This window comes from Pezoporus flaviventris, unplaced genomic scaffold, assembly GCF_033815535.1.
Source record: "Pezoporus flaviventris isolate CSIRO_AGI_PZ_B2104156 unplaced genomic scaffold, CSIRO_AGI_Pfla_v1 ptg000083l, whole genome shotgun sequence".
Lineage (NCBI taxonomy): Eukaryota > Metazoa > Chordata > Aves > Psittaciformes > Psittacidae > Pezoporus > Pezoporus flaviventris.
In genome coordinates this window covers 7196724-7222158 of record NW_026892631.1, presented here as the reverse complement: position 1 = coordinate 7222158, position 25435 = coordinate 7196724, and the positions used below count along the sequence as shown (strand labels likewise).

General features: G+C 41.9%; 1 protein-coding gene across 29 annotated transcripts in view; it reads left to right on the top strand.

The window, feature by feature from the left end:
• The window catches only part of NRXN1 (neurexin 1), a 680000-nt gene that overhangs the window by 608696 nt on the left and 45869 nt on the right, over positions 1–25435 (top strand). Inside the window, exon 1 of one of the 29 annotated variants that reach the window (XM_061475302.1) lies at positions 17780–18001. The exons of 27 other annotated variants lie outside the window; for them this stretch is intronic. In XM_061475302.1, coding sequence (XP_061331286.1) covers positions 17969–18001 — 33 coding nt within the window. In that variant the 5' untranslated portion in view covers positions 17780–17968. Of the gene's footprint in view, positions 1–17779; positions 18002–25435 lie in introns of those variants that run through there. One more of the 29 variants, XM_061475301.1, reaches the window with a different exon arrangement.

The following is a 25435-nucleotide window of genomic DNA, read 5'->3' as shown; positions in this document are numbered from 1 at the left end:
AGGGAGGGACTCTTCATTAGGGACTGTAGTGACAGGACAAGGGGTAATGGGTTCAAGCTTAAACAGGGGAGGTTTAGACTGGATATAAGGAGGAAATTCTTTCCTGTTAGGGTGGTGAGGCACTGGAATGGGTTGCCCAGGGAAGTTGTGAATGCTCCATCCCTGGCAGTGTTCAAGGCCAGGTTGGATGAGGCCTTGGGTGACATGGTTTAGTATGAGGTGTCCCTGCCCATGGCAGGGGGGTTGGAACTAGATGATCTTAAGGTCCTTTCCAACCCTAACTATTCTATGAGTCTATGATACACACTCATACCCTTTAGCACTTTTACTGGCTGATGCTGTTTATACTTCAAGATGATTTTCAACCTTTGGCCTAATGAAAGAAAAAGTATACTTGTTTCTTTATAGCAAATATGTAGGTGGCCAGAGGATTAAAAATTACATTTACAGAGAAAACATAGCCAGAATTCATAAGAAAGTCAGACTGACAAATACCATTGGCTTCTTATCTTCATTTCAAGTTGGATTTAGTTAATACCTGCATGGTTGTAATCTCTGGGAGGTTACTTAGAACACATGTTTCAAAGTGGCAGTCAAAAGGATGGGGGTTTGGGGTTAAAAGACTTTGAGACATAACAATTCTTAATCAAAATCTCATTTGGAAAAAAATGGCACCTGGATTCAATAAAGCAGTAAAGCACCAAGACTCTTCCAGGGAGTACAGCAGCCTGTGTTGACAGTGATTTATGTTCTTTTTTGCCTTCCATGCCCAAGTATATTATCTGGGTTGACATGCATATGTACATATATCAAGTGAGGTCTCAGCATCTGCTACAATCCCCATCCTGAATTTATCCTCACTGATACCTCTGAATATTGGTAGGGAACGAAGGACACAGTCCCTTGACACGTATCAGCTCGATGTAGCACGACATGATTTCAGCATAAGCTGGTCATATATTTAGACTCCGTGGCAGAAGTAATTAAGAGTGGAATTTGATTGTCATCTGGCCTTGCAGTTGTTCTTGCCATGAGAATCTGGCAACTTGTAATCTTACAGGTCAACAAGCAACCACATAGCTGCTGTATTCTTTGACATTTCAGGGGCTGTTTCTGCATAGACATGAAGCAAGTGCTCGGTGGGAAAAACATTACAACAATAGATGTGACTCCCAAATTCTTGTCAAGTGCAGAATAATTTAGATGGTTCTGCAAATCCTATGCATACATTTCCCTAAATTAAAAACATGCTGCACTATTTGTAAAATAGCTAGCCTGGGTCTTGCAGCCTTAATCATTGCAAAAAAGTCACTATAGGATTTGCTAGAAATTGATACTCTTCCAATAGGTTTTGAACCATCCTGTAAAATTTCATACAAATACAGCATTCAAAGCATGGAGTTTTCTAGGGCACCACTGAAACAAAACAAAAAAGATCTACCCATTAAATTTGGTAGCATAATGTTTATATAATCTTTGGATATCACTACTACTGTATTAGATGGAATTTATTCATAGAAGTTAATTGTGCACTATTTTGACTTTTCTTAATCTCTTCCATCCTCTCTACCCTCAACGCATAAGCTATTTTTTCCTGTATGCAGTATTACTACATTTTTATGTGCATTGACATAGGTTTTGCTCACACTCCCAAGTGGACTCTTTAAAATTATTTGGTTTACTTTTGTGAACAGCAGAATGCACCAGTCCAATGCAGATCCTCTTAGAACTTACTAAAAACCATGCAAACTCACAGCATGCTATAAGGGATATAGGGCAAGAGCCCATAGAGGCCTCCAACATCTAACAATGGGGCTTAGACAAAATATGGGCAATTAAAAAAATAACAGCAGTCCAGAACTCCTCTACATGGCAAAAGCTTTTGGGCACCTAAATTCATTTTGCTCTGAAAATTGGGTGGCAGAATACTCTAGGTACCTTACCTTAGGCTTCTCCCTATCAAACCAGACATGAAGTTAAGCCACATCTGAATCATTTCAACATTCTCTGCAGTCGAAGCTCCTTTTTCTAGATTTTGTCACTGAAGAGCTACTCAGAATTTCCTCCTGATGGTATAATGTAGCTTCACTGAGTTTGCTGAATTTCTATGTCAGTAATTAGATTCCAGTTCTGTGACGGTAGGAAGACCATATGAAGACAGGCTAAGAAAGTTGGGGCTGTTCAGCCTGGAGAAGAAAAGGCTGCGTGGAGACCTCATAGCAGCCTTCCAGTATCTGAAGGGGGCTACAGGGATGCTGGAGAGGGACTTTTCATCAGGGACTGTAGAAATAGTACAAGGGGTAATGGGTTTAAACTTCAGCAGGGGAAGTTCAGGTTAGATAGAGGAAAGAAATCCTTTACTGTGAGGGCTGGGAGGCACTGGAATGGGTTGCCCAAGGAAGTTGTGAATGCTCCATCCCTGGCAGTGTTCAAGGCCAGGTTGGTCAGAGCCTTAGGTGACATGGTTTAGTGTGAGGTGTCCCTGCCTGTGGCAGGGGACTGGGACTAGATGATCTTAAGGTCACTTCCAACGCAAACCAGTCTGTGATTCTGTGAGTCTATGACTCGGCACTGAGCAAAGATTTCACACACATCTTATTCTTTGCCTTATTCAGGAAAATCATCAAGTAATTATCATCTAATTATTACATGGAACATTTGATGGGATGTGTGCTATAATTATGAATTTGACCAGGGCACGTTAAGGAAAAATCTTAGCGTTTCATCAAGTGAATGGATCGTACTTCATAAGACGTGTGAGGCTATTGTCAGGAGTAGTGCACAGAAGCGAAGAGCTCAGCTTTGATTTATGAAATGCACAAGGCACATTATAAAGCAAATTTGAAGGGCAGTATCCTAAAGTGATGAGGACATCTGAGAGAGTTTCAGCAGTGAAAGAAGCAGTGGCATAAATCACAAATGGGCTGTTCTTTTGGTTGAAGATGTATGTTAGTGGGAAGGCTATGAAATTTGCATTTGGTCCTGGTTCAGTCTGAAGTAGCTCAGTGCCAGACCTTGGATCACAAGCATACTGCTGTGATCATCTTTTGTACTACCCTCTGCCACACAGTGAATGCCCCCCAAAACAGACTTCGGGAAGCAGAACTGTAAATACATCTGTGTTTACAGTGTTGAAGGTGGAGATCGTTTTCAAATAGTGAAGAGGACTGACCCCATTACAATATTTCTCAAATTTCAGAAACAGAAGTAAGCTGCAACGGTTTAGAAATAAAGCATTTTTTATCAGTGTAAATGCATTATTTGGGAAAAATCCAAGTTACAAAAAATGATTTGGATTCGAACTCAAACAGGGGAGATTTAGATCAGACATTAGGGAGAAGTTCTTCCTTGTGACGGTGGTGAGGCACTGGCACAGGCTGCCTGGCACAAAGAAGCTGTGGCTGCTCCATCCCTGGCAGTGTTCAAAGCCAGGTTGGATGGGGCTTGAAGCAACCTGGTCAGGTGGAAGGTGTCCCTGCCCCATGACAGGGGGTTGGAAATGGATAAGCTTTAAGGCCCCTTCCAACCCAAACCATTCTGTGATTCGATGCATATGTGTAAGTAAATAAGCTCAGGATTTTAGTGAAGTTTTTAATGCCAAAATCTCATCTGAAGCTTCTCTTCTTCAAAAGAATTGCAGGTGAGGAGCTACAGAGATGCTAGAAAATAGTTTTAAAGAAAGTATTTGGTGCTTTTGCATTATCCACTGATTAAATAGTGTGTAGCACATCCATTTTCCTTGATTACTTAAAGCCCACTATAGAAATGTGGGGGGTGTTCTTATATCTGGGACAGATTTCACAACAGAACTTTCTTGATGTTTCAGCTCCCTGAGTTTTTTCTATGAAGGGATGGATGAACACATTCAAAATGTATTTAGCAAATACACACAAATGTATTTGAAGACAGAGTCAGCTGTGTGTGACGCTGTCTTTGATGGTGCTCTGGCTAGATAAGAGTTTTGCTGTCTGCAGTGAAAGACAAAGATGAGAAATGTGAGTTTTCACCCTAGGGATTAAAAACCCTGACAAGCAGATGAGGTAATGTTTTGCAAGAGTTTAGAAAGCAAAGGGACGTGAGGAAATAAAAAGCTTTAGTAGCATATTACATCTGACATTATTGTCTTTCTCTGTTCTCTCTCACCCACACAACAGATCGTTTTGTATATGTTTCCATATGTGTTTCCTTTGTATTTTTTATTAACTGTCCTACTTTACATAATTAATTGCATACTTCTAGCCTCGTTCCTCTATTGACAAATTGTGGTTGATTACTCTCTGCATCCTTCCTCCCTTTTACTTAGCCTAATTAATCATTACTGTCTTCTCCCCTCAAAAACTATTCCCCATTTTTTTCTTTACTGAAGCAGCAGCATTTCTCAAGTTGCCTTCTCTCATTGAACTTTGGCAGCATCCTTGCATCTGCTAATTCCCCATGGCTCTGTTGTTCTCTTGCAGTAATAACAGCCTTGTTTTTCCCTTCCTGGGAACAGTGAGGTGATTGATACTGCCAAGAAACTTTCAGGAAGATGTTTTTAAGTCAGGGTATGTAGAAATGGGGTGCTCCTGTCAATGCCACAAGTGGAGGTGTTTTCAAATGGACTTTTATATGGCGTATGCAAGTGTGAGAGCAGAAGGAGGCTTTATTGCTTTGTGTAGAATGTGTGTGTCATGAACAAACCCACATTAGCAACCTAACAGTGAAATCTATACTAGTCCCAATGGATGTCTCTGTTCATTTGGTGCTAATTCACTCGCCTAGGCTAAGACTCCAGTCTAGCAAGGTTGTTTATTTCGTGAGCCCTAATGTGATTGCCAGGAAAGGGAGAAAAGACTTCAGAGAGGCTTGATGAGTAGTTTTTCTGTGAAAGCACATTTATATGGAACCTGACCTCTTTTTTTCTACTTGTCTGTATATTTCTGCTTTCAGGGGATTTTTAATCTGCCGTGGCATTTTTTGCCAGAAATTATGTAAACTGTTTGTTTCCTTCTTCCCTTTGTTTGCTTTTACTCTTTTCACCTGTTAAAATAATGGAGAAAAGGAGAAAGGGGTTGAGAACAGAGGCGTGTAAAAGCTTTTGAGTCAAAGCAAGCATAAAATATTAATTTAAAGAATCACATGAAAAAAGCATCCTTTGTCTCAGTGTAAAGTTAGGGCCTGATATGAGTTTTCTTGTGATGGAGTCACCTGTCAGAGGAACCAGATTTGCTCTTGAGTTTTTGGTTTGGGGAGGTGTTGTTACAAAGATTAAACCCTCGAGGCTTCTCATCATGGAGAGAAGGAAGGGCATCAGGTGCCATTTCTTTATGATGTCATAGGCATTGACATGTCTCAGGTTTGAGACGGATTGGCTAATTTCAGTCACATCACTGGGCTACCGTGAAACAAAAATGTAGCGTTGGCTATGTGAAGCAAGATGTAGCAGAAGTCTGTGAGAAAGGTACTTTTTTCTTTGTAGCAAAGAACGTTTGACACGTGTCAAATTCCCACACTGGGAACATAATTGGTTGAGGTATGTTATTTCTTAGCTTTCAGCTGTAAAAGTGTTCATGAGAAGCCACCACTTGGAAGAAGAAAAGATCACAAAATCATAGAATGGTTTAGGTTGGAAGGGACATTAAAGCTCATCTGTTTTCAACCCCTTGCCATGGCCAGGGATGCCTCACATTAGCCCAGGTTCCTCCAAGCTCTGTCCAGTCTAGCACTGACCACTGCCAGTGATGAAGCATTCACAACTTCCTTGGGCAGCCTGTTCCAGTGCCTGACCAACTCTCACAGTGAAGATGCATGAACATAGCCATCAGTGCCATTATAAAACTACCTTTCTTGTTAAGCTGAAAGAAGCCTATTTTGAAGGCTCTAGTGATGGGAATTTCTTTGGAGACCAAAGCAGAAGGTGGAAATGTGGGGAGAGTAATGTCAGTTTTAAGATGTTTTACCACGTATACATTTATGAGCTCTATACTGTCTCAAATAGTTTCTTACTTCTCAGGAGCTTACTCTTTAACAGTGGCTCTTGTATCTTCCCATGGTCTACTTGTCAGGGAGTTTTGCTCTTTCAGTTGTGAATGTTGTATGCAGAGCTTTTAGAAGAACTTTATTTTGTAGCAGAAGTTAGAGGTTTTCATGTTATAAAACAATAATGACAGTACTGTGTACTTACCTAGCCCTTACTTACAGAATATGTCTGAATGTCGAGAAGAGCACAATCATTTTATCATATAATGGGCTTTATCTTCATATCCTGTTCTTGTCAGAGGACAAATGATCTAGGAATTATAATTATCAGAGGATAAATGATCATAGGAATTATTTTTATCAAAGGATAAATGATCGAGGAATTATTAACGCCAGATTGCACAGGGCCTTGAGCAACCCAGTCTAGTGTGGGGTTGGAGCTAGATGTAGAGTCTGTATATAGACCTCAGAGCAGCCTTCCAGTATCTGAAGGGGGCCTATAGGGATGCTGGGGAGGGACTCTTCATTAGGGATTGTAGTGATAGGACAAGGGGTAATGGGTTCAAACTTAAACAAGGGAAGTTTAGATTGGATATAAGGAGGAAATTCTTTTCTGTAAGGGTGGTGAGGCACTGGATTAGGTTGCCCAGGGAAGTTGTGAATGCTCCATCCCTGGCAGTGTTCAAGACCAGGTTGGACGAAGCCTTGGGTGAGATGGTTTAGTGTGAGGTGTCCCTGCCCATGGCAGGGGGGGTGGAACTAGATGATCTTAAGGTCCTTTCTAACCCTAACTATTCTATGATTCTATATTAAGGTCCTTTCCAACCCAAACCATTCCCACAAATGGATGAGGTCATGATCCTTAGTGCTGTCCCATTGATTGAGCTTGATGAAATTAAGGAAAGAAGTTTTCTGACCAAAGTGGGCTGGACCATTGCTTCATCCTACTGCAGATCTTGTCCTGAAGCAAACTGCTGAATGTATGCAGAGCTTGACCAAGCTGCATGGTCCTTTTGGAGCTCAGCATTCCTAGGGCCATGGGGTTCATTCATCCGGTTATCTCCTCTAAGGTTACCTGGGCAGTGACAGCCTTTAATAAATGGAGATGGTTCTCCTGAAGGCAAGAAAAGGCACATGATTTGCAAATACTGATACTTACAAAAGCCAAACCCATTACTCAGATATTGCTTTTGTGACTCTTTGCGTGCGCTCATGTTTAAGTCATCTGTACGGAGTGATTTGCCAGTCGGTGTTTAGCCACAGTTTGTTCTGTTAGGAAAGGCTCTGGGAGATGTCACGTTTTTGTATTTTCTGAATACAAAAGAGGGGGATTTTAGTTCTTTGCTGATTTTCTTGGGATTGCAGAGATGAGGAGTGACAAACACTACGCAGACAGATATAAGAAGCAATAAGCTATGTTTTTACAATCAATAGAAGTGGTTTTAAAACTTTCATCCTTCAGTTCCTCCTGGTTTCTAGTTACTAAATCCCACGAAGAAGACGTATCATTATCTTATCCTCTGCTCCACCATTTCAGATGTTCAGAGCCCTTGATAAATTAGCAGACTGGTTATTCAGAAAAATAAAATTACATTGCTGGATTGGATTTATGACTATTATGCAAATGTAGCTGCCATATTCTCTGCAGAAAACACATTTAAACGTGCAGAAATAACAATAATCCTGTTCAGGAGCTACTCCTATACTTCCCTATATAGAATTGAGTGTTCATTAATAACTTCAGGATTGTTATTAAAATTGTTCTATTGTAACATGTAATTTACTTAAACTGACTACATCTTTCTCAAAATGGTTTTAATTACAGAAATAAATGACAAAGCTTAGTGGAGATGCTTATACAACAGTGCAGTCATTTTCTGTGTGCCAACTGGAACTCATTTTTAACAGATGGAATTCACTAGTCTGCAAAGAGCAAGCATGAGGCCTTAAAACTTTACTTAATCAGTCTGATAAAGAATGAACCTGGTGTCTTCCACAGTATTTTTTCTTGGCTTCTACTTTAGTAATCAGTTATTCTGTTACAGCTGTAGAGAAAGAAGGATTTGCTAATTTTACTGAGGATGTGTTTTGCTATTAGCATCAGTTTTGTATGTCAACAAGACGTTGTGGGTCATAATAAAGGTAAGGCTCAAAATAATCCCCTTTCTCTATAGAGGCTGTGACATTTTTCCATCTTCCTTCTGGTGGTGTGGGCAATATTGGTGCAGATTATTTTGGCTTCTTGTTCCTCTCTTCTTTTTTGTTGTCATTCTGCCCAACTCTGTTCTAGTAGCTCTTGTTGTCTTTCTGGTATGAACTCCTTTCAAATTCTGATTCAGGATAAAGGCCGTAGATAGCCCTAAGATGAAGCCAGGACTTTAGACACAACCTACAAGGAATAGAAAACCACTATTTTGCTCCTAGTTGATGAGCTGGCTGATTACAGATCTCACTTCTTCCTTGAGATGCATTAATGAACAGCAGCAAAACTGCAGCCCAGGAGTAGCTCAAAAAGTGGAGGCACACTGATTAGTCATTGCATAAAGAAAGGAGACATTGTCAATATGGAGAAAACAAAGGTATCAAGCTGAATGACCCTGTGGACTGGGGTAGGAGCAGAGAGGTGAATTCATTAGTATCATGTGCAAAATCCCATACTTGACAAGAACAAGATATTCAGCTACAAGTTAATTGCTCATCAGTTAGAAATGAACGTGAAGGGAGAGCGTGCCATGTGCTAAATGATAACAGGATGGGTAAACTGGCGTGTTGTGGCCGTGGACAAGGCAACTGTATTGCCGCCCTGTATCAAAGGAGAGAGAACCAGCAAAGATTCTGTTTTACAGGAGAAAACCAGGCTGCTTTATGGAGCACTAGCAGCACAGCAGTACTTGGCATCCACTGGAAACACGGTGTCTTTATCCCAGTGTACTTCAAAGGAACACAGTATTAGTTACAGCAGAGCGTAAGAACTACTGCGAGATCACATCTTTGCTTGTCCGATGTGATCCTTCTCACATTGCCATCCTTTAAAAGAGTGCAGCTTGTTTTCCCAACTTAGGTTGGGAATAAAAAGAGTGGTGTTCCAGTACAAATACCAGTCAAAAACAAACTGGAGTGATCAGTTGATATCAAGGTCCTGTGCTGGTGATGATAAGGACATAGCCCTCTTGAACCAGGAGGTCTCCAGTTCTGCATTCCTGTAGGATCACTCTGGATAGAAGGGGCTTGGGAAAGTCGGCTCCGAGAGAGGGGGCCTAATGACAGCTAGATGGAAGACAAGAATGACTGGGCATGGCATCTGGCAAAAATTAGCTAAAGAGACTTTACAAAGAAATAAATATTAGGCCAGTAAGCAGGACCCAAGAGACATTTTCCAGCCAAATTTTACTTCCTAGTAGCACTCTGATTTTCAAAGGCTGTTTTAGCCTTTTCTTTGGATAGCTGATACCAGAAACCTCTCAGTCATATGTGCCTGTTAGACCCAAGCTCCTCAGAACTTACATTGTACTTATATTTGACACTAATTAAACATTTAGAAATAATATCGTAAATTAAATAAACTGCACCACCAGTCATAGACTGGTAAAATAAGTTGAATGTGAAAATGATATCAGTTATAAGAGGCAGTGACTTGACTTTTTATTATAAATACACAAGTTTTTGCATCTGTACCCTCTGGGGTTTTTTTAAAACCTCTGCTTTCATCCTTCCATGTCTTACTCATTTTATTATTTATGCATTTCCTTTGGCAGGGTTGTGTTAAATATTGAAATGTTTGTGACGTAAACCAGACTGTGATTTCAGTTCTAAATATTTCATATGGAGCTAAAAGCTTAAATTTAATATTAGGCTGGTTTTAGTTATTTTTATTGTTTTGATTTTGTAGAAAGACCAAACAAGGATATACTTAGCTCATTAACAATAAATGAGGAGATAGTGCAGCTATGCTGTCAAGGAAATGAAAGAGCATAGAAAATACATTCAGGATTAATTAATGGTTTTACTCCACAACGTCCTACTTTTTATTCTGTAGTCTTCTTAAAAGCACAAAAAACATTTTTGGTAGACAAAGAATAATTATCCTGGTTACTTTCAGTTATATAAATATAGACATCTAGAATAACAGAATGGTTTGGGTTGGAAAGGACCTCAAAGCTCATCCAGTTCCAAACCGCTGCCACAGCCAGGGACACCTTTCACTAGACCAGGTTGCTCCAAGCCCCATCCAACCTGGCTTTGAACACTGCCAGGGATGGGGCAGCCACAGCTTCTCTGGGCACCCTGTGCCAGTGCCTCAGCACCCTCACAGGGAAGAACTTCTTCCTTATATTTAACCTAAATCTTCCCTATTTTAAGTATGAACCCAAATTAGTCTTTCTAACTTGGATCTTCCCCCAAATAATGCATTTACACTGATAAAAAATGCTTTATTTCTAAACTGTTGCAGCTTACTTCTGTTTCCAAAATTTGAGGGATATTGTAATGGGGTCAGTCCTCTTCACTGATTTAAATCAATCTGCACCTTCGATACTGGAAGCACAGTGAGCCATTCCCCCTTGTCATGTCACTACATGTCCTTGTAAAATGCCAATTAAAACTCAGTGATATTGTTTAAAAAAAATAGAGGGGGGGAGATCTGAGCAGGTGAATTCTGTGGTTTTGTAATCTGTGAGTAGATGAATATTGTGGCAGAAAATACGTTCCTGCTTCTTTATTGTTAGTGTTTAGGTGCTAAATCCACTTCTGCAGTGGCATGAAGCAAGGCATTCTAATGGAGCCTGAGAGTACCTTGCTCTGCTGCTCAAGGATGTTGCTGGTCCAGCATAGCTGTGCTGCAGCTTCTCTTCAGAAGGTTTCTGCAGAGAAACCTAAACCTGTAGGAAGCCCGGGGGGGATAAGGTACTCCTTCCCTTCCCTTTGTGTTCCTTCTGTGGCCAAGGAGCTCTACCTGGAGCAGGAGGAGATGCTTCCTCCATCAGGCAGAGTGTGCCTGACCTCTGGGACTTAGCTGGGACAAAGCAGCTGTGAATTCTACTGCTAAGAAAAGAAGAAAAAACAGATTTGCATTTTGTTTGTTTTGATTCCACTACTTAAAACTAATCTCAGGTAGCTTTTTATTTTCTTGAAAGCTGCTTTGTACTGACTAGCCCTTGGTATTTGTCAGATTCTTTGTTTTCTCCATGTATTCCCTGCTGGCCTACTCAGAAGCTAGTTAAATTATGAGGATTATTCAGAGCTCCACTGGATAATAAAATGGTCTATTGATTAGTAGACTTCTAATTACTTGTCTGTTAGTATAAGGAGAAGTAAGATTTGATAGTAAACAAAGCAGAAAGCAAATAGGGTGTTTCCAACGTGTAAGGGTATGCATGCTTGTGTGTGGCCTTGTACACGAGTATTGTAATTTCCAGTTTATCATCATGAGTTTATTTGACTGCTCATAGAACTGTGACCTGCACAAGCAGTCTTTCTGACAGATAGGCAGCACAAAAATACAATTCCTTCTTTATTTTTTGTTTTCTGCAATACCCTGTGTATGCACTGGAAGAATAACACGATGAGCACTATGGTTTTGATTTTTCATGTCTTGTCAAAATGAAATGAAAGTTATGGCTAATTTGTGTTTTAACTAGGTATGTACGGATATAAATGAATATAAATCATGTGTCAAAGTTTTAGTTTGAAAAAGGGTGAACACCAGTAAGTAGTGAAACCTTTCCACTTGCATCACATCACTGGTGCAGTGTGTCAAATCATGGAATCACAGAATGGTTTGCGTTGGAAAGGACCTTAAGATCGTCTAGTTCCAACCCCCTGCCACAGGCAGGGACACCTCACACTAGACCATGTTGCTCAAAACTGTCCAACCTGGCCTTGAACACTGCCAGGGATGGAGCATTTACTTCTTTGAGCAACTTGTTCCAGTGCCTCACTACCCTATGATCATCCTAAAATCACCTATGGTCTTCCTTAAAAATGATGCGTAGTGTGTATTCCACCTTCACACTAGTTTCTTTAGTAGCTCTTACCTTGAATAGGTGTGTGGAATTTTTAAGGATGCAGATTGCTTAGGATACAAGCAATGTATCCTAGGCAATCCTAAACTAGTTTAAGGATACAAGCCTTGCTTAGGAGGAGAATGGCAATAACACTCTCTTCCGCTTCCTTACCAGTAAATGGCAAGGTGATGTCAACACTGGTCTCACTTGTGCTTCTAGGTGACTGTGATTCCCAAAGAGGTACGAAAGCAGAGGACAGACTTTGGGATGTTTCGAAAAACACGGATTGAAATCCTTGCAGAATTGCTGTTAATTTCGTAAGGAGCAGGGTTCCTCACCAGCCCCTTTAACGCCTCTTGCACAATGCACAGAAGTATTCCCATGAATATCTTTGGGCTCTGCATTCCCGTTTAGGTTTTGTACTAATTACTTTTTTAAAATGCTATGAACTTCAAACAAAAAACAACTAATACCCCCCCCCCAACAACTTTGAGTAGTTCTTGCTTATGGCAAAATAGCTAAGCCAGAGCAATAATTTAATTAAAGTGTAAAAAATCATGTAATTCTCATGAAGTATTCAAATTCCTTTTTGTTGGAGATTTTTTCATTTCATTTCATTTCATTAGAACTGTCCAAGTATCAAGGGCTCAGCTTCCTGTGTTGTTGTGCCCTTTTAGAAAACGTAATTTTCTCACTCAGAAATGAAGCAGTTCCCATTGCTTTTAATCTTGCTTGTAGGTCGACTTGACTGCAATGTAGTTTTCATGGCCTCTTCTAGTTTGCCTGGTTTTCCTCCATGGTAAAAACCCTTTCGTTTTAAACCTGGCTGCCGGGAGAGAGGCAGGTGAGCAGCCCTGTGCTTTCTATATGTTCAGTCTTACCAGCCCATGAGCCTCCTCATCTCCTGTCACCCCAAGGTTGATGTCAGAGCAAGATATTCTCTGCTAAATGTGAATTCCTTTACTAGTTTTGTGTTCTTCCTCTAGGCCTGTAATTAGAGCACACAACTGCAGCCATTAATTACCTCTTCATTTGAAGGTTTCTCTCCATGTTTCCATCCTTGTCAGCTTATCACAGCAGCATCACAGCATGGTTTAGGTTGGAAGGGACCTTAAAGCTTATCCATTTCCAACCCCCTGCCATGAGCAGGGACACATTCCACTAAACCAGGTTGCTCCAAGCCCCATCCAGCCTGGCCTTGAACACTGCCAGGGATGGGGCAGCCACAGCTTCTCTGGGCACCCTGTGCCAGGGCCTCGCCTCCCTCACAGGGAAGAATTTCTGTGCTGGCTGAGCAACCAGCATTACATTGTCTGTGCTTCTGTGGGTGTCTGTGCAGTTATTCAGTAGCTGCTTTATTGTTCTGCAGAGCATAGAAACGTACAGTCCAGGCTCTGCTGTTTACCTGACAGAACAGTCAAAACAGGTTTCTGATTCAAGAGGTAGCAGTAGACACCCAGTCTCTGTGGGCATCTCCACATTAGGGGATAATGGAAGCGTTTACTAACAACCAAAGAAATTATTTATTAGGATATAAAACCTTTAATTTAGAAGGCAGGTTTCACATTCTCTTTTTTTCTTTTCATATTCCCACTCTGCAAAATGTAGCAAACCCCAAAATTAATGCATTTGCACACCTATTTCTGAGCCATGTGGGTGTCTCTGAAAAGGTATGATTTTAAAGTAGAACAAACAATATATTAATAGCTGTCTTCTTTGAACCAACAGGTTTCAGAAATCCAAAGATCCAGATCAATCAAACCCAATATATTGCACTTTCTGCTCTGTTAGTCTTAGATTTAACCTGGTTTATAAACGTTGAAATTGCACCAAGAATTCCCCAGCTGCTAAAAATGGCTCTGATAGAGCAGGGCAAAGTCACACCTGGGGAAAATATGCTGGAAGCTGAGACTTCACCTTTCTGTCTGCTCCCCTAACTATCTGGTACAACAGGTTTGTGTCTTACGGTATCACAGAATAACAGAATGGTTTGGGTTTGAAGAGACCTTAAAACTCATCCAGTTCCAGCCCCCTGCCATGGGCAGGGACATCTTCTGCTAGACCAGGTTGCTCCAAGCCCCCTCCAACCTGGCCTTGAACACTGCCAGGGATGGGGCAGCCACAGCTTCTCTGGGTACCCTGTGTCAGGGCCTCAGCACCCTCACAGGGAAGAACTTCTTCCTAATGTCTAATTAAATCTCCTGTATACATTATCTTGTATGCATTTTGCTGTAGGCAGTTGTCCCTGCTATCCATAGGGAAGGCTGACAGAAGAGTGTAAAGTCTTTCCTGACCCTGCCAAAGCTGATGAGAGAATTGCTTTGAATCTGATAATCTGTGAAATACACAATCATGTTGAAACATTTGAGTATCAAATGTCGACTGAGATACGAAGTGGTATAAATATCTTTATTGTTTACCGAATATCCTCATCTGCAGTTGTTCCTAGTTTATTTACTTGTGCGCACACAGATGTGCGTTATGAACCCAGGAGGAACGAACACAAAGACTTCTTTTTTCTTTATTTGCCGCCTTCTTATTTGGGGGAAGAAAACGTGATCTCTGCCATGCTGAAGAGCACAGAGTAAAAGTGGCTTTGTGTCCTCATTTCTCCCAGGGCCTGAACTGACATCCACTGAAACAAGAATAGCACCTTAAAATCCCTGGATGTTGGTTTGAAACAACATATCAAAGAGATTTGTTCCATCATTGTCCTGTGCTCCCTTTGCCCCCCTACAGTAAGAAGAAGGAGGGGCTATATGTCTGTGACCTATACAGAGGTGCAGTTGGTGCAGAAACCAAGGCAGGTGATGTCTTTACACAGACAGTGGACAGTCAGGAACAAGTTAAGGCAGCCTTAATATTTCCTACATGGAAACAGGGGGCAAAGGCTCTTCTCCTAGCCAGCGCAGGAGAGCAAGGGTGAATACTTCCTGAATGTTACAACTGGTAGTGTATTTGTGTAGCTATAGGGGCGAAATAGATCCATGTGAATAATTAGGTGTTGTCATTCTGGATTATTTTTAATTAGCAAAGCGTGGGCATTGTATCTCCACAATTTCAGAATGCTGCTCTGCATTTGTCTCATCTGATCTTTGATTTTGGTTTTTTTACCCACTGAAGGGTACCATACACTCGTTTTTTTTGTATGTGCTATTGTAGATAGGATCAGACTAGGAGCAAAATTTCTTCCTCTTTATTCTTATAGGTGTTCAGCTTCAAACATGCTTCCACCAGTGTTTGATTTTGCCATTTCAATAATCCTAAGAATTGCAGTGATTTAATTTTAATCATCCTTGGAAGATTTCAGTGCAAGTAGCTGACTGCTTCCCCCTTCCTAAATCTGCATCTGTGTATCTTCTCATTTAATTTGTCCCCTCCCCCTTAGAGAAAATAATGAGTACTTATGACTAAGCCAGGTAGGTGTGAGCAATAAGACAGTGTGCTAATATTTGCAAGGGTAAGAAATGTAGTTTATGGAAACAATTGAGACAGAATATGTCCTATGTAATTACCCAAATAGCTGCATGTCCTCTAGTTTTCCCTGTGTATTATTATGACTGTGTTGATCAGCCAGGTGTAGAGGGATAGGGAAAGACCAGTAAAAAAGTAGGGGATAGTAAGTAAAATGGTAATAGGAAGAGGACAGTGAAAATACATGTGTGCCCAGCAAAAAGAGCACATTCCACCTGTTTCTTGGCAGTACATGCTTTGGGACTAAAGTCTAATGGCAGCTGTTAGTTCCAAACAGGAAAGATTGATCTAAATTATGGCTTCTTGAGAGGGTAATTTTTTCCCTTGACAGCTTGTCTACTTCCATTTGCTTAAAGAAGGAGGAGGATTTTGACCTTTTGAGCAGGGAAGGCAGCTCTCTTAAAGATTTTCATCAACGTCGAGCTTGTTTTCCAGCGATCCATGGGAACAGAGGTATCCGCAAGTTGGCCTGATGGGGCACAGTTTGGCTGACAGTGATGAGAAAGTTCAGACCTCTGGGAAGGAGATTGCAGACTTCCTGCTCGAAGAGGGTAATTCTGTCACAGGTGCAGAGTACAGCGAGTGTTACAGGGATAACAAAAAGTGTTGATGCTGACGTTTATTTCCCAGAGTTTAGTAGTTTAGCAGAGTGGAGCCTTGCAGAAGTATCAAGGGGGAAGGTGACGATGTCACGTTGAACACAGCCCAAATTCTATCCTGGTTGTCCTGCAAAAAGAGAAAGGCTACTTCCTTAACACCACATCTCCCTGGACAAGAATGAATTTGTATCTGAGTAATTAGGAAATTAAAACTCACTGTGGCCTGCAAATCCACATACACCTCAGAGTTCTTAAGTACGTTTTCCAAGGGGTTTGCAGGTGACCAGTTATCAGCAGAGCCCACCTGAGCTCAAGAGAGCTGTGACTCAAGCTGAAATGCGAATTTAATCCTTATATTTAAATCTCACATAACTTGCACGTTCACGAAGAGCATCAGAAGTGATGGGTAACGTAGCAGAAGTCTTACTTTCATCTCAAACAGCTTAATTTGAGCCTGCTCTTAGGTTGAAGAGTAAGAACTTGAGGCTTCCACCTCCCCCTGAATTGTAGGTGTAATTTTTGTTGATAAAATGTTATCTGAAAAAAAACAAGTTACAGATACAAAACAAATTGTGGAGCTTTTTTGCTCTTGGGTAGCTATTTTCCTAGATAAATGACAATAATTTTAACTGCCTGTTCTGTGCAGCAGCGAGGATTTTAATGATGATATGTCTGTACTGTTCTTGTCTAGTTAATGAAATATCTAGCATATTTAGATTTAAATCAAATCTCAAGTTTTGCTTATTCTGTTCTCGGAGGTGTATGTTGGATTTTATCTCTTTTTTTGGTGTAGGCTTTTCAGGCAATTTAAAATGCTTTTGCATTTTAGAAACTACATCTATTTGTGATATTTAGCGCAATGGCCCAGGCTATGAAATACATGATGTACTACTATTTTGCTATACTATGCTATATACATTTCCTATCCCTCAGTGCAGTGTTTTAAGCAGGAAGTTGTATGTATTTGGCAAAATATACACATATTCAGCAAACCTTTCATGTACAGCTTAGGAGTGTGTACTCAAGTTCAGGTTCATAGCTGTTTCTTGCATTTAGTGTTGTTTTTCATATATTTGGACTGGAGTCAAAAAAGCACTCTGGAATTTACTGAAATGTAACCCTCCTGAGTACTTAAGTGTAAAGTCATAGAATCATAGAATAGTTAGGGTTGGGAAGGACCTTAAGATCAGGTGCATTTTGAACTGCTTTGCCGTGCTAAGCCCACAGTGTTTCCAGTGTCTTCACATCACAGAATCATAGAATAGTTTGTGTTGGAAGGGACCTTCAGAGGTCATCTAGTCCACCCACCCTGCAATGGTGGTGAGAAATTGTATGGCAGGAGAAGCTGTAACCCTCTGGTAACAGTCATGCCTGTACCTAACACCAGCCTGGGCGTTCTGTGCATCTTCAAAATAGAGACTTGAAGGGAGTTTAAAGCAACCGTGAATATTTTGGGAGACGCCGTTGAAGCGCAGCACCGTCACACACACCACACCCCCCGCCTTCCCGCAGCCACCCCAGTGGAAAGAGGAGAGAGAAAAGCGTGTCCGTCCCCCCCACACCCATCGCCAGCCCCTGCGCCAGCTCCCTCCCCCCCTTCTCTCCTTCCCTCCTTCTCCACCGCGGCGGGGCGGAGCCCGCACCGCTCCGTTCCGCATCGCGGCGGCCGTCGCCGCGTCCTCCGGCGGTGCGGTGCGGTGCGGTGCGGTGTGCGGGGCCGGGGCGGGGGGGACGCGGGTGCGCAGGTGGCGGATCGTCGCCGCCTCGCCGGGAGCGCGGCTGCCACCACTATTGATTTCAGAGGATGGACTGAATTTCCTGGGATTTCCATTAGGAATTGAGGGGGGCGGGGGGGAGGGGGGGGGGGAGGGGGAAAAAAAATACCAACCCAACCCCAAAAGCAAAGCCGTAAGCACGCAGGGTAGCCAGGCAGACATGGATATGAGATGGCACTGTGAAAACTCGCAGGTAGCTGCTTCTCTCACAGCCGATGCAGAGCACAGGCGAGGCACCGCAGCATGCAGGGTTTAAGATGCCATTAGGCTGGCAGCGAGGAGGAGAAAGGAAAAAAAAAAATAAGAAAAAAAGCAAAAAGGCATTTGCACTGATTACTGAAATTGAATTTTATTATTATTATTTGAATTAAAATAGATCTCCTTGGAGATTGCATGTCATTAATGCTAAGATCAAATGTGTGCACGATACCTGTTTTAAATTCAGAAAAAGCTTTGAAATTGAATTATTTTTTTTTTCTTCTCTGCTCCAAGATAATACAGCTTCAGTACCCAGAGCATGGATGCTTCTGCTTTTTCTCTTCTGCTTTTTTTTAAAACAATAGAGCTAGGGTTTATTTTTTAGCATGTTGGCTCCAAATGAGTATAAAGGAAAGGAAAATTATGCAGGATCAAATAAAAGCATGAATAAAACCTGCTTCAAATAGTTGCCAGGCTGCTTTCTTTTTACTAATCTAGCAATTATTTTGGCTTAAATGATGCTTAAACCCTGACCATGCATGCTTCTCATTTTGGCTCTGGCTCTGCGTGTATGTGTGTGCGTACGTTATGTGTGTATTTGTGTTGATTTGATCTTCTTTCAGTGAGCGTTTGCACAACTGGAATTCCTGTGAGTTACATGCATGTTTTGATAAGAAAAAATTCCATACCAGCGAATGACTGTATCTGATTGACTAATATTTCATGATATATAATGCAAAGTAGTTTCATTTGTTAAGGAAGTTCATTCTAATCTCTTGGGGGGTGGATGGTAAATTGATGCATGTTTATGACAACGAAAGTGTCTCTTTTTTTAAAGATCAATGGTTTATTTGCTTGTTTCTAAGAGTGAAGAGCAAGGGGAGGGGGGGTTCTCTTTATCTATCTGTTCATCTATCCATTTATTTACTTATTTATACCAAACCCCCAAGGCATCTGATTTAAAAGAGCTTCGCTTCCAAAGCTTGCCATGTTACCTGAAAACAAGCAGAAAGGTGGTATGTTGTTTGTGAGGGAGCACTCAGCTCCTCTGGGGAAGTGCATGATCTTTCCTAGCTCCTTATTCATCCCCGAGAAGAGTTAAAATGCCGCATGGTGCATGCACTCTGGTGCCTGCGTGCACCATGGGAATTCTGCTGGCAAAACTAGAGCTGGCACCAGGTGGGACATGGGGTGTATTGCGATAGTGAGCAAAGACAAAGGTGAGGGTTGCCTAAAGGGGTAAAGGGGCTTGTAAACCCTTTTATCGGTACATAAATGTCTCATTTTTCTGATTTTCCCCTCATTAGGAAGAAAGAAAAGGGGAAAAAGCTTTTCTGATATGTTGTTGTCTTTCAGATGACTCAGAGGATAATAAAGTAGGGTAGACAGTTGTTCGGGTTTGTCGCAGTTTACAGGTTGGAACTGCTGAGTAGAGAGGAGTGATGGCTGGGGGGGGGGGGGGGGGGGGGGGGTCATGACTGTGAAAGGGTTGCCTGCTGAGCTGGATCCAGGCTATCCTTTTTACTGCAGTTCCAGGAGTGAGGATCAAACCTTGGCGTGCTGGGTATGCTGTCTAATCCTGTTTGTGTTCATTAGCTGGGCTTCCTTAGAGTTCTGCCATTAAGCCATTTGTTTCATTGTATGATTCGAAACCTCTTAATATGCAGCTCTTACTGCTCTGGGCTAATCCATACCTTGTTTTGCTCTTCCCATAGTGTCTTACCCCCTTTCCCCCCACCCTAGTAAACTATTTTGGGTGGTTGGTAGAGTTTTCCTGTGCTGAATGGTTCTGGCCTATTGGTATTTTAGGCCACTGTTCAAGTTCAGGCTGAAAACTTTGTGAATTAAGTTTGCCATTCCCAGCTCTGTTCCTAATAGTCTCCCACATCACCTAGGCATCATATATAATTTGACACAGCTGACAGCATCTACTTAAAGAAGCTTAGGGCTGAGCCAGAGTGGAAATTGAATTGCATCTCAACTCCCTAATATTAATGATCCTTCTAGGTCAGCACAGGAGTAATTGCCAGGGCAGCCTGAGGAATTGTCCATTAAACCTGCCTAGATGGTAGCTCACCTGTGGAGAGATGCATCCGGCTACCGTCTACAAAATGAATTCCATTTGCTTAATATAAGGTCTGCTGGAGTTATGAATATCTCAAAAGCCAACATGTGGTCTCAAGTTTAATATCAAGTCATTTTCATGGTATTTTAAGATTGATTATAGCTAAGGATAGTCAGATTTGCCTTAGATGTGTCTGAAAAAGAAATCCACACAAAAATCTGGTTGGTGGTTGTATCCTGAAGGGCAAGCCTGTCTTTCTGTAAAGCTGTATTTTGATCTAAAGCATTGTGGCATAAAGCAAGAGAAGAAAAGTTCATGATCTTCATGTTCTTTAGTCCTTGAGGTATCTGCACATTTTAAATAACCCATTAATTAGTCAAAGTTCGTATACACCAGGGCAACCTGATTAGGTGGGCAGCTGGACCTTTAAATCCAAAATCAGTATTCAACAGGAATTCAGAGGAGGCAAACAGCCTAAGGACAGTGTTTAAGAACTCAACAAGACTTTAAGTCTTTGAGTAATGCTGATTTAGCAAGAAATCCCAGTCACAGTGGGAGGGGATTTTTGTTTTGACCTTGTGTATTTGATATGACATAAAAAGTTAAGAGTTGTCAGCATGGCTTTACTGTGAGCAGGAAATGCAGAGGAGCTTCAGCCATCCTTTGCTGAAAGATACCCACATGGAGTACCAAAGAACAGAAGTGCACAGGAAAGATGCTTTAAAGTAAAAATCACATTCTTCTGAGCTTGCTCTGTGCCAGGTAGGTGATTGAACAAAAATGCTGTCATGAGGATAGTTGGGTGACACAGATGAGGGAACAACCTAACCTGCTTCAGTCCAAAAGGGAAATACCCTCCAGGAGATCTTGGACCACTAGCTGTTTATCTATCCTCTTTGCCTTCACAGCTACTGAAAATCATGGTGTTTTTTTCAATGGCCACATAAACTATAGCAGCTCCATATCAGAAAAGGATTTCTCACTCTACTGACATCATTCTGCCTTGGGTCACCCACTGCCACTACTTAGAGCAATTGTTTCCCCTCCTTAGAGCTCTTTACGTATTCGCACTGTTGGAGGTGGTGTCACAGCTTAATTGGGTTGAGTGTATATAAAACAATCATCAAGATACGTAGTTGAAGAAAACATCAAATTGAGTCTTAGCCAAGGAGAAGCTCAACAGTTGGAACTTGGTGATAAAGAGTAAATGGTTTTCATAACCTTTTGGTTACCATTTTCAATAGCTTGAAATATTATAGAATTGTTCTTAGTTGTGTATATTAATATGTTTAGTCATTCTATTTTATTTCACGTTACTCTAGCAAAGTTTTTTTTCAGTGACTTAACTAATCACCTTTTCTGACACAAAAATCATTTTACACTTGTTTTGCACCTTCAGCCAGTAGTAACTTTGGATTTCTGACTCCATCGTTGTCCCTTTGATTTTACATTTCTGACATGGATTGAAAAGCCATGTGGTAGCTTGTCCTGTTCTTGTCCTGACACGGATTGTAAAGCCATGTGGTAGCCTGTCCTGTTCTTCCTCAAAGTAGCAGGTCCCGGGAGAGTCTGACAAAAGCATGAGGGGTTGCTCTTGTAGGGTAGCTTGAATGATGGCAGTATTTTGCTATGCTGTTCTGCATTGCCTCTCTTTTTATCTTTGTCTGCATCTGAAATGTAATTTATTTTTCCCTGTGGGATGCATAATTAGATCTAGCTATATAGTCACACACAACTAAGTAGGGCTAATACTGTTTTTCTGATCATATCTTGCAGTCCCTTTTGGGTGAAACTTCAGGTAATGCCTCCAATCTGAGTACTGTATCAAAATGAGATAGAGCAGGGGCCGAGGGCAAAACTCAGTCAACAGGTTTCTGAAAGGGTGTTGGCCAACTGTACAACAAGCAGCCAACAAAGCCCCCACAGTAAGGAGCAAAGCATAGTTTTTAGTTCCTCGTTCATGTTACAATTACTTAGTAACAGTGCCATGACAACAAATGAAAAGTCACCAATTCACTTTACACATAACACCAGTGTATAAAAAGATAAATACTGGTATTGTATTAAATGGCAGGAATGCACCTCAGATGGGGAAACTGAGGAATGGGTGCAGTGGAGTTTGACAAAGAACAAACCTCTGTCGTGTTTCAGAGCAGCGAGGTGGCAGTGAGGAGGAGGAGGGAGACCTCTCAGCCAGAATCACAGTGGGACAGTTAAAAAAATCCCCTCCAGTAAGCTCCACTCCCAAATGCAGATATGTTCTGTGAGGTTCACGTCAATGTGAAGCGCCATATTCTGGGCAAGCTCACTTCCCCCAGCCCATGCCAGCTTCACAGTGGTTTGCAAAGCCAAGCTAAAAATGTAGCTTGTGATTTCATAGAGGATGTCCATCTGCACCGAACAGCCTGAGCAGCCCCAGGCCCTCACCGAGAACTGTGTCTGCCATATCCTACATGAGCATTGGTGACCGATTGCAGCACACATTGCATCAGTGCCAGAAGTAACTCTCCTTTCATCCTAGGCATAAAGGGCACAATGCTAGGGCACTGCATCCTTATTTGTCTTTAGGCTTACCCCTGAGATACACAGTTTGTATCCTTTAAATCAGTTTAAACTCAGTCTGGATCAGTGGGAGATCTCTGCAGGAGCCTCCTGGCACGCTTGGTGTGTGTTGGATTATGGCTGCCTTGTTCAGTTCTGGCTAGGAAGAGATTTTACAGGACAGCCTTTCTGTTACTCCTTTCTGTTTATTGAAGTTATTCTCTCTTAACAGATAGTAAGATGTTTCTGCTTTCTCTTGCAGCAGTCAATGTAATTTGTTTATTTACGCCTGTATCAAGCGCTAAATTGCCAACTGCACCATTTTTACCTAGAGGCATAACAAAGTAAGACTCCAGAGAAGTTGTGGCTGCCCCATCCCTGGCAGTGTTCAAGGCCAGATTGGATGGGGCTTGGAGTAACCTGGTCTAGTGGAAGGTGTCCCTGCCTGTGTCAGGGGATTGGGACTGGATGAGCTTGAAGGCCCCTTCCAACCCAAACCATTCTATGATTCTTCCATAAGCTATGCTGAGAATTGTCATCTTACCATCCTAACTCCTCTCTTCCCAGCTTTACCTGTGCAAAAAACATCTATTCCCCTTTTTACTGGGGATGTCTAGGGAATAACTTCAGTGGTAGCAGAGACATTTGAGAAGGCTGCAAAGGCGACCTTTGCAAAATACTCCTTCAGAGTTGCTGATGATGATGTGTGAGGCAGAAGGGATACAGACTGACATTCAAACCTCACTGGTTTTGTGCAGCAGATGTTACAAAGGAAATAATAGTAACTTTTAAGCCCGTATGAATGTATCTGTTACTTTGTCTGATCTTTGTTTTCTGGCAGTCTAAAATAGGCAGCTGAGATGGTTGACCTCGTCCTGAAAAAGTCTGAGACAATTTTTTTGCATTCAAACTGTAGTACCTGTCTGTAATACCTGTTCCCTATTGCTATATAGGTGGTTTATCTGAACCAGGAAAGAGGAGCAGCTTTTACAACAGTGGGAGCATTCTTCCAGTGTGCAGCCACTGCAGGGTGAGGAGCTCTGGCAGCTCATCCGTGACCCTTGCTCCTGCCTTGCATTGTTCCAGGACTGACTTGACTGCTCTAGTAGACTTTGTGTTATTCTTTTGATAGCCTGGTATGCAGACAGCTTCAGGGATTAAAGTCAGCTTTTCAACCTCAGGTATTGTTTTATGTGGAAATAAAGCAACTGAAAGTAACCTGCATAAATGATCTAAAAATATAGTGGGAAGTGAGTAATTCCCATGGAAAGCCTACCTCAACTGTAATTTGTTTCAGTTCCAAGAGAAGATTCTCATTTATTTGTGATTAATTAGAACCATCTGAGATTACTAAATAAGGTGACCACAGAAGATAACACTATTCCCTTGAATGAACTATAAACGGCTTCAGTTTTTTATCAGACTATTAGTGCATGACATATGCCTGTACTACTGATGAGCTATAGAGAGCAAAATGGGAAGATACTGCCTTAGCTGTAACTAGAGTAGCAGCAGATGAAGCTGTGAGGAGTGTTGGTTAAACAATGTTCTCTCACAATGTGGGAAGTGGTGTTATTCAGAGCCTGACTAGAGCCTGCACCTCTCTTAGCCAAGGGCTTGGCGTTGTGTGCCCTGTTCTTTCAGGCCCCACTTCCTTGACAAACCAGTGTGTGAGTGCAGGATGAGGATGATGCCTGTATTTTTAGTTTAAATGTAGAACCTTCTGCTCCCTCACTTATTTCTGAGAACTTCATGTTCCTCATTCATTTATGAATATGGCACATAATTTCTAGGGTTTAACTGAATTAGAGGATCCGAGCAAGAATTGAGCACTAACCTCCAGCAATGCACGATCTCTCTGGCTGAAGGAGCCAGCCAGGTCTGGATATTGAACTGAGAAAAACACAGGCTTCATTCCAAGGATCTCTAATTTTGTTAGATTGTCTATACAGAGCAGGTGGCTGACTGGCTACCAGATGCATTTTAAGAGCTGAGATTAGAGTCTTTGTCAGGAAGTTTTGTTTATCTCACAACTGCAGAGGTCATATCAGGGGAAACAGTGGTACTCTCCTTACCATCAATGTCATATCAATTAAAATCTCAAAATAAGAGTCTTGTAACTGTCTCTGCTGCTCTTGTTAGTGCAGTCTTCTTTTTATTTTTGAACCTCATTTACAGTGGAAGATTGAGTGTTATACTCAGATTTCAGAACCAGCACCCCACTGAAACGTCTGGGACCAATACTTGCTTCTTATGTCTGTTTCTTTCTGGCTAAAAAAAAAAAACCAAACGAAACAGCTGAGCATCATTGCATCTGTCCCTGCTCCTCTGGAACTGCACACTGGGCCAGTAGCTCACATGCAGTCATCCCAGTTAAAGGGAAGTAACAGTCCCCCTGTACGGGGCGCTGTGAGGCTGCACCACAAATCCTGTGTTCAGTTTTGGGCCCCTCACAAGAAGAGAGATATTGAGGTGCTGGAGCAGGTCCAGAGGAGGGCAGTGGAGCTGGTGAATGGTGTGGAGCACAAGTGTGATAAGGAACATCGGAGGGAACTGGGGGGGGGGGGGGTAGGGTGGAGAAGAGAAGGCTCAGGGGGACCTTATCACTCTCTATAACTGCCTGACAGGAGGATGGAGCCAGGAGGTGGCTGGGCTCTTCTCCCAAGGAACAAGGGATAGGACATGAGGAAACAGCCTCAAGCTGCACCAGGGGAGGTTTAGACTGTAGATTAGGGACAATTTCTTCCCTGAAAGGGCAGTCGGGCATTGGAACAGGCTGCCCAGGGCAGTGGTGGAGTCACCATCCCTGGAAGGGTTCACAAA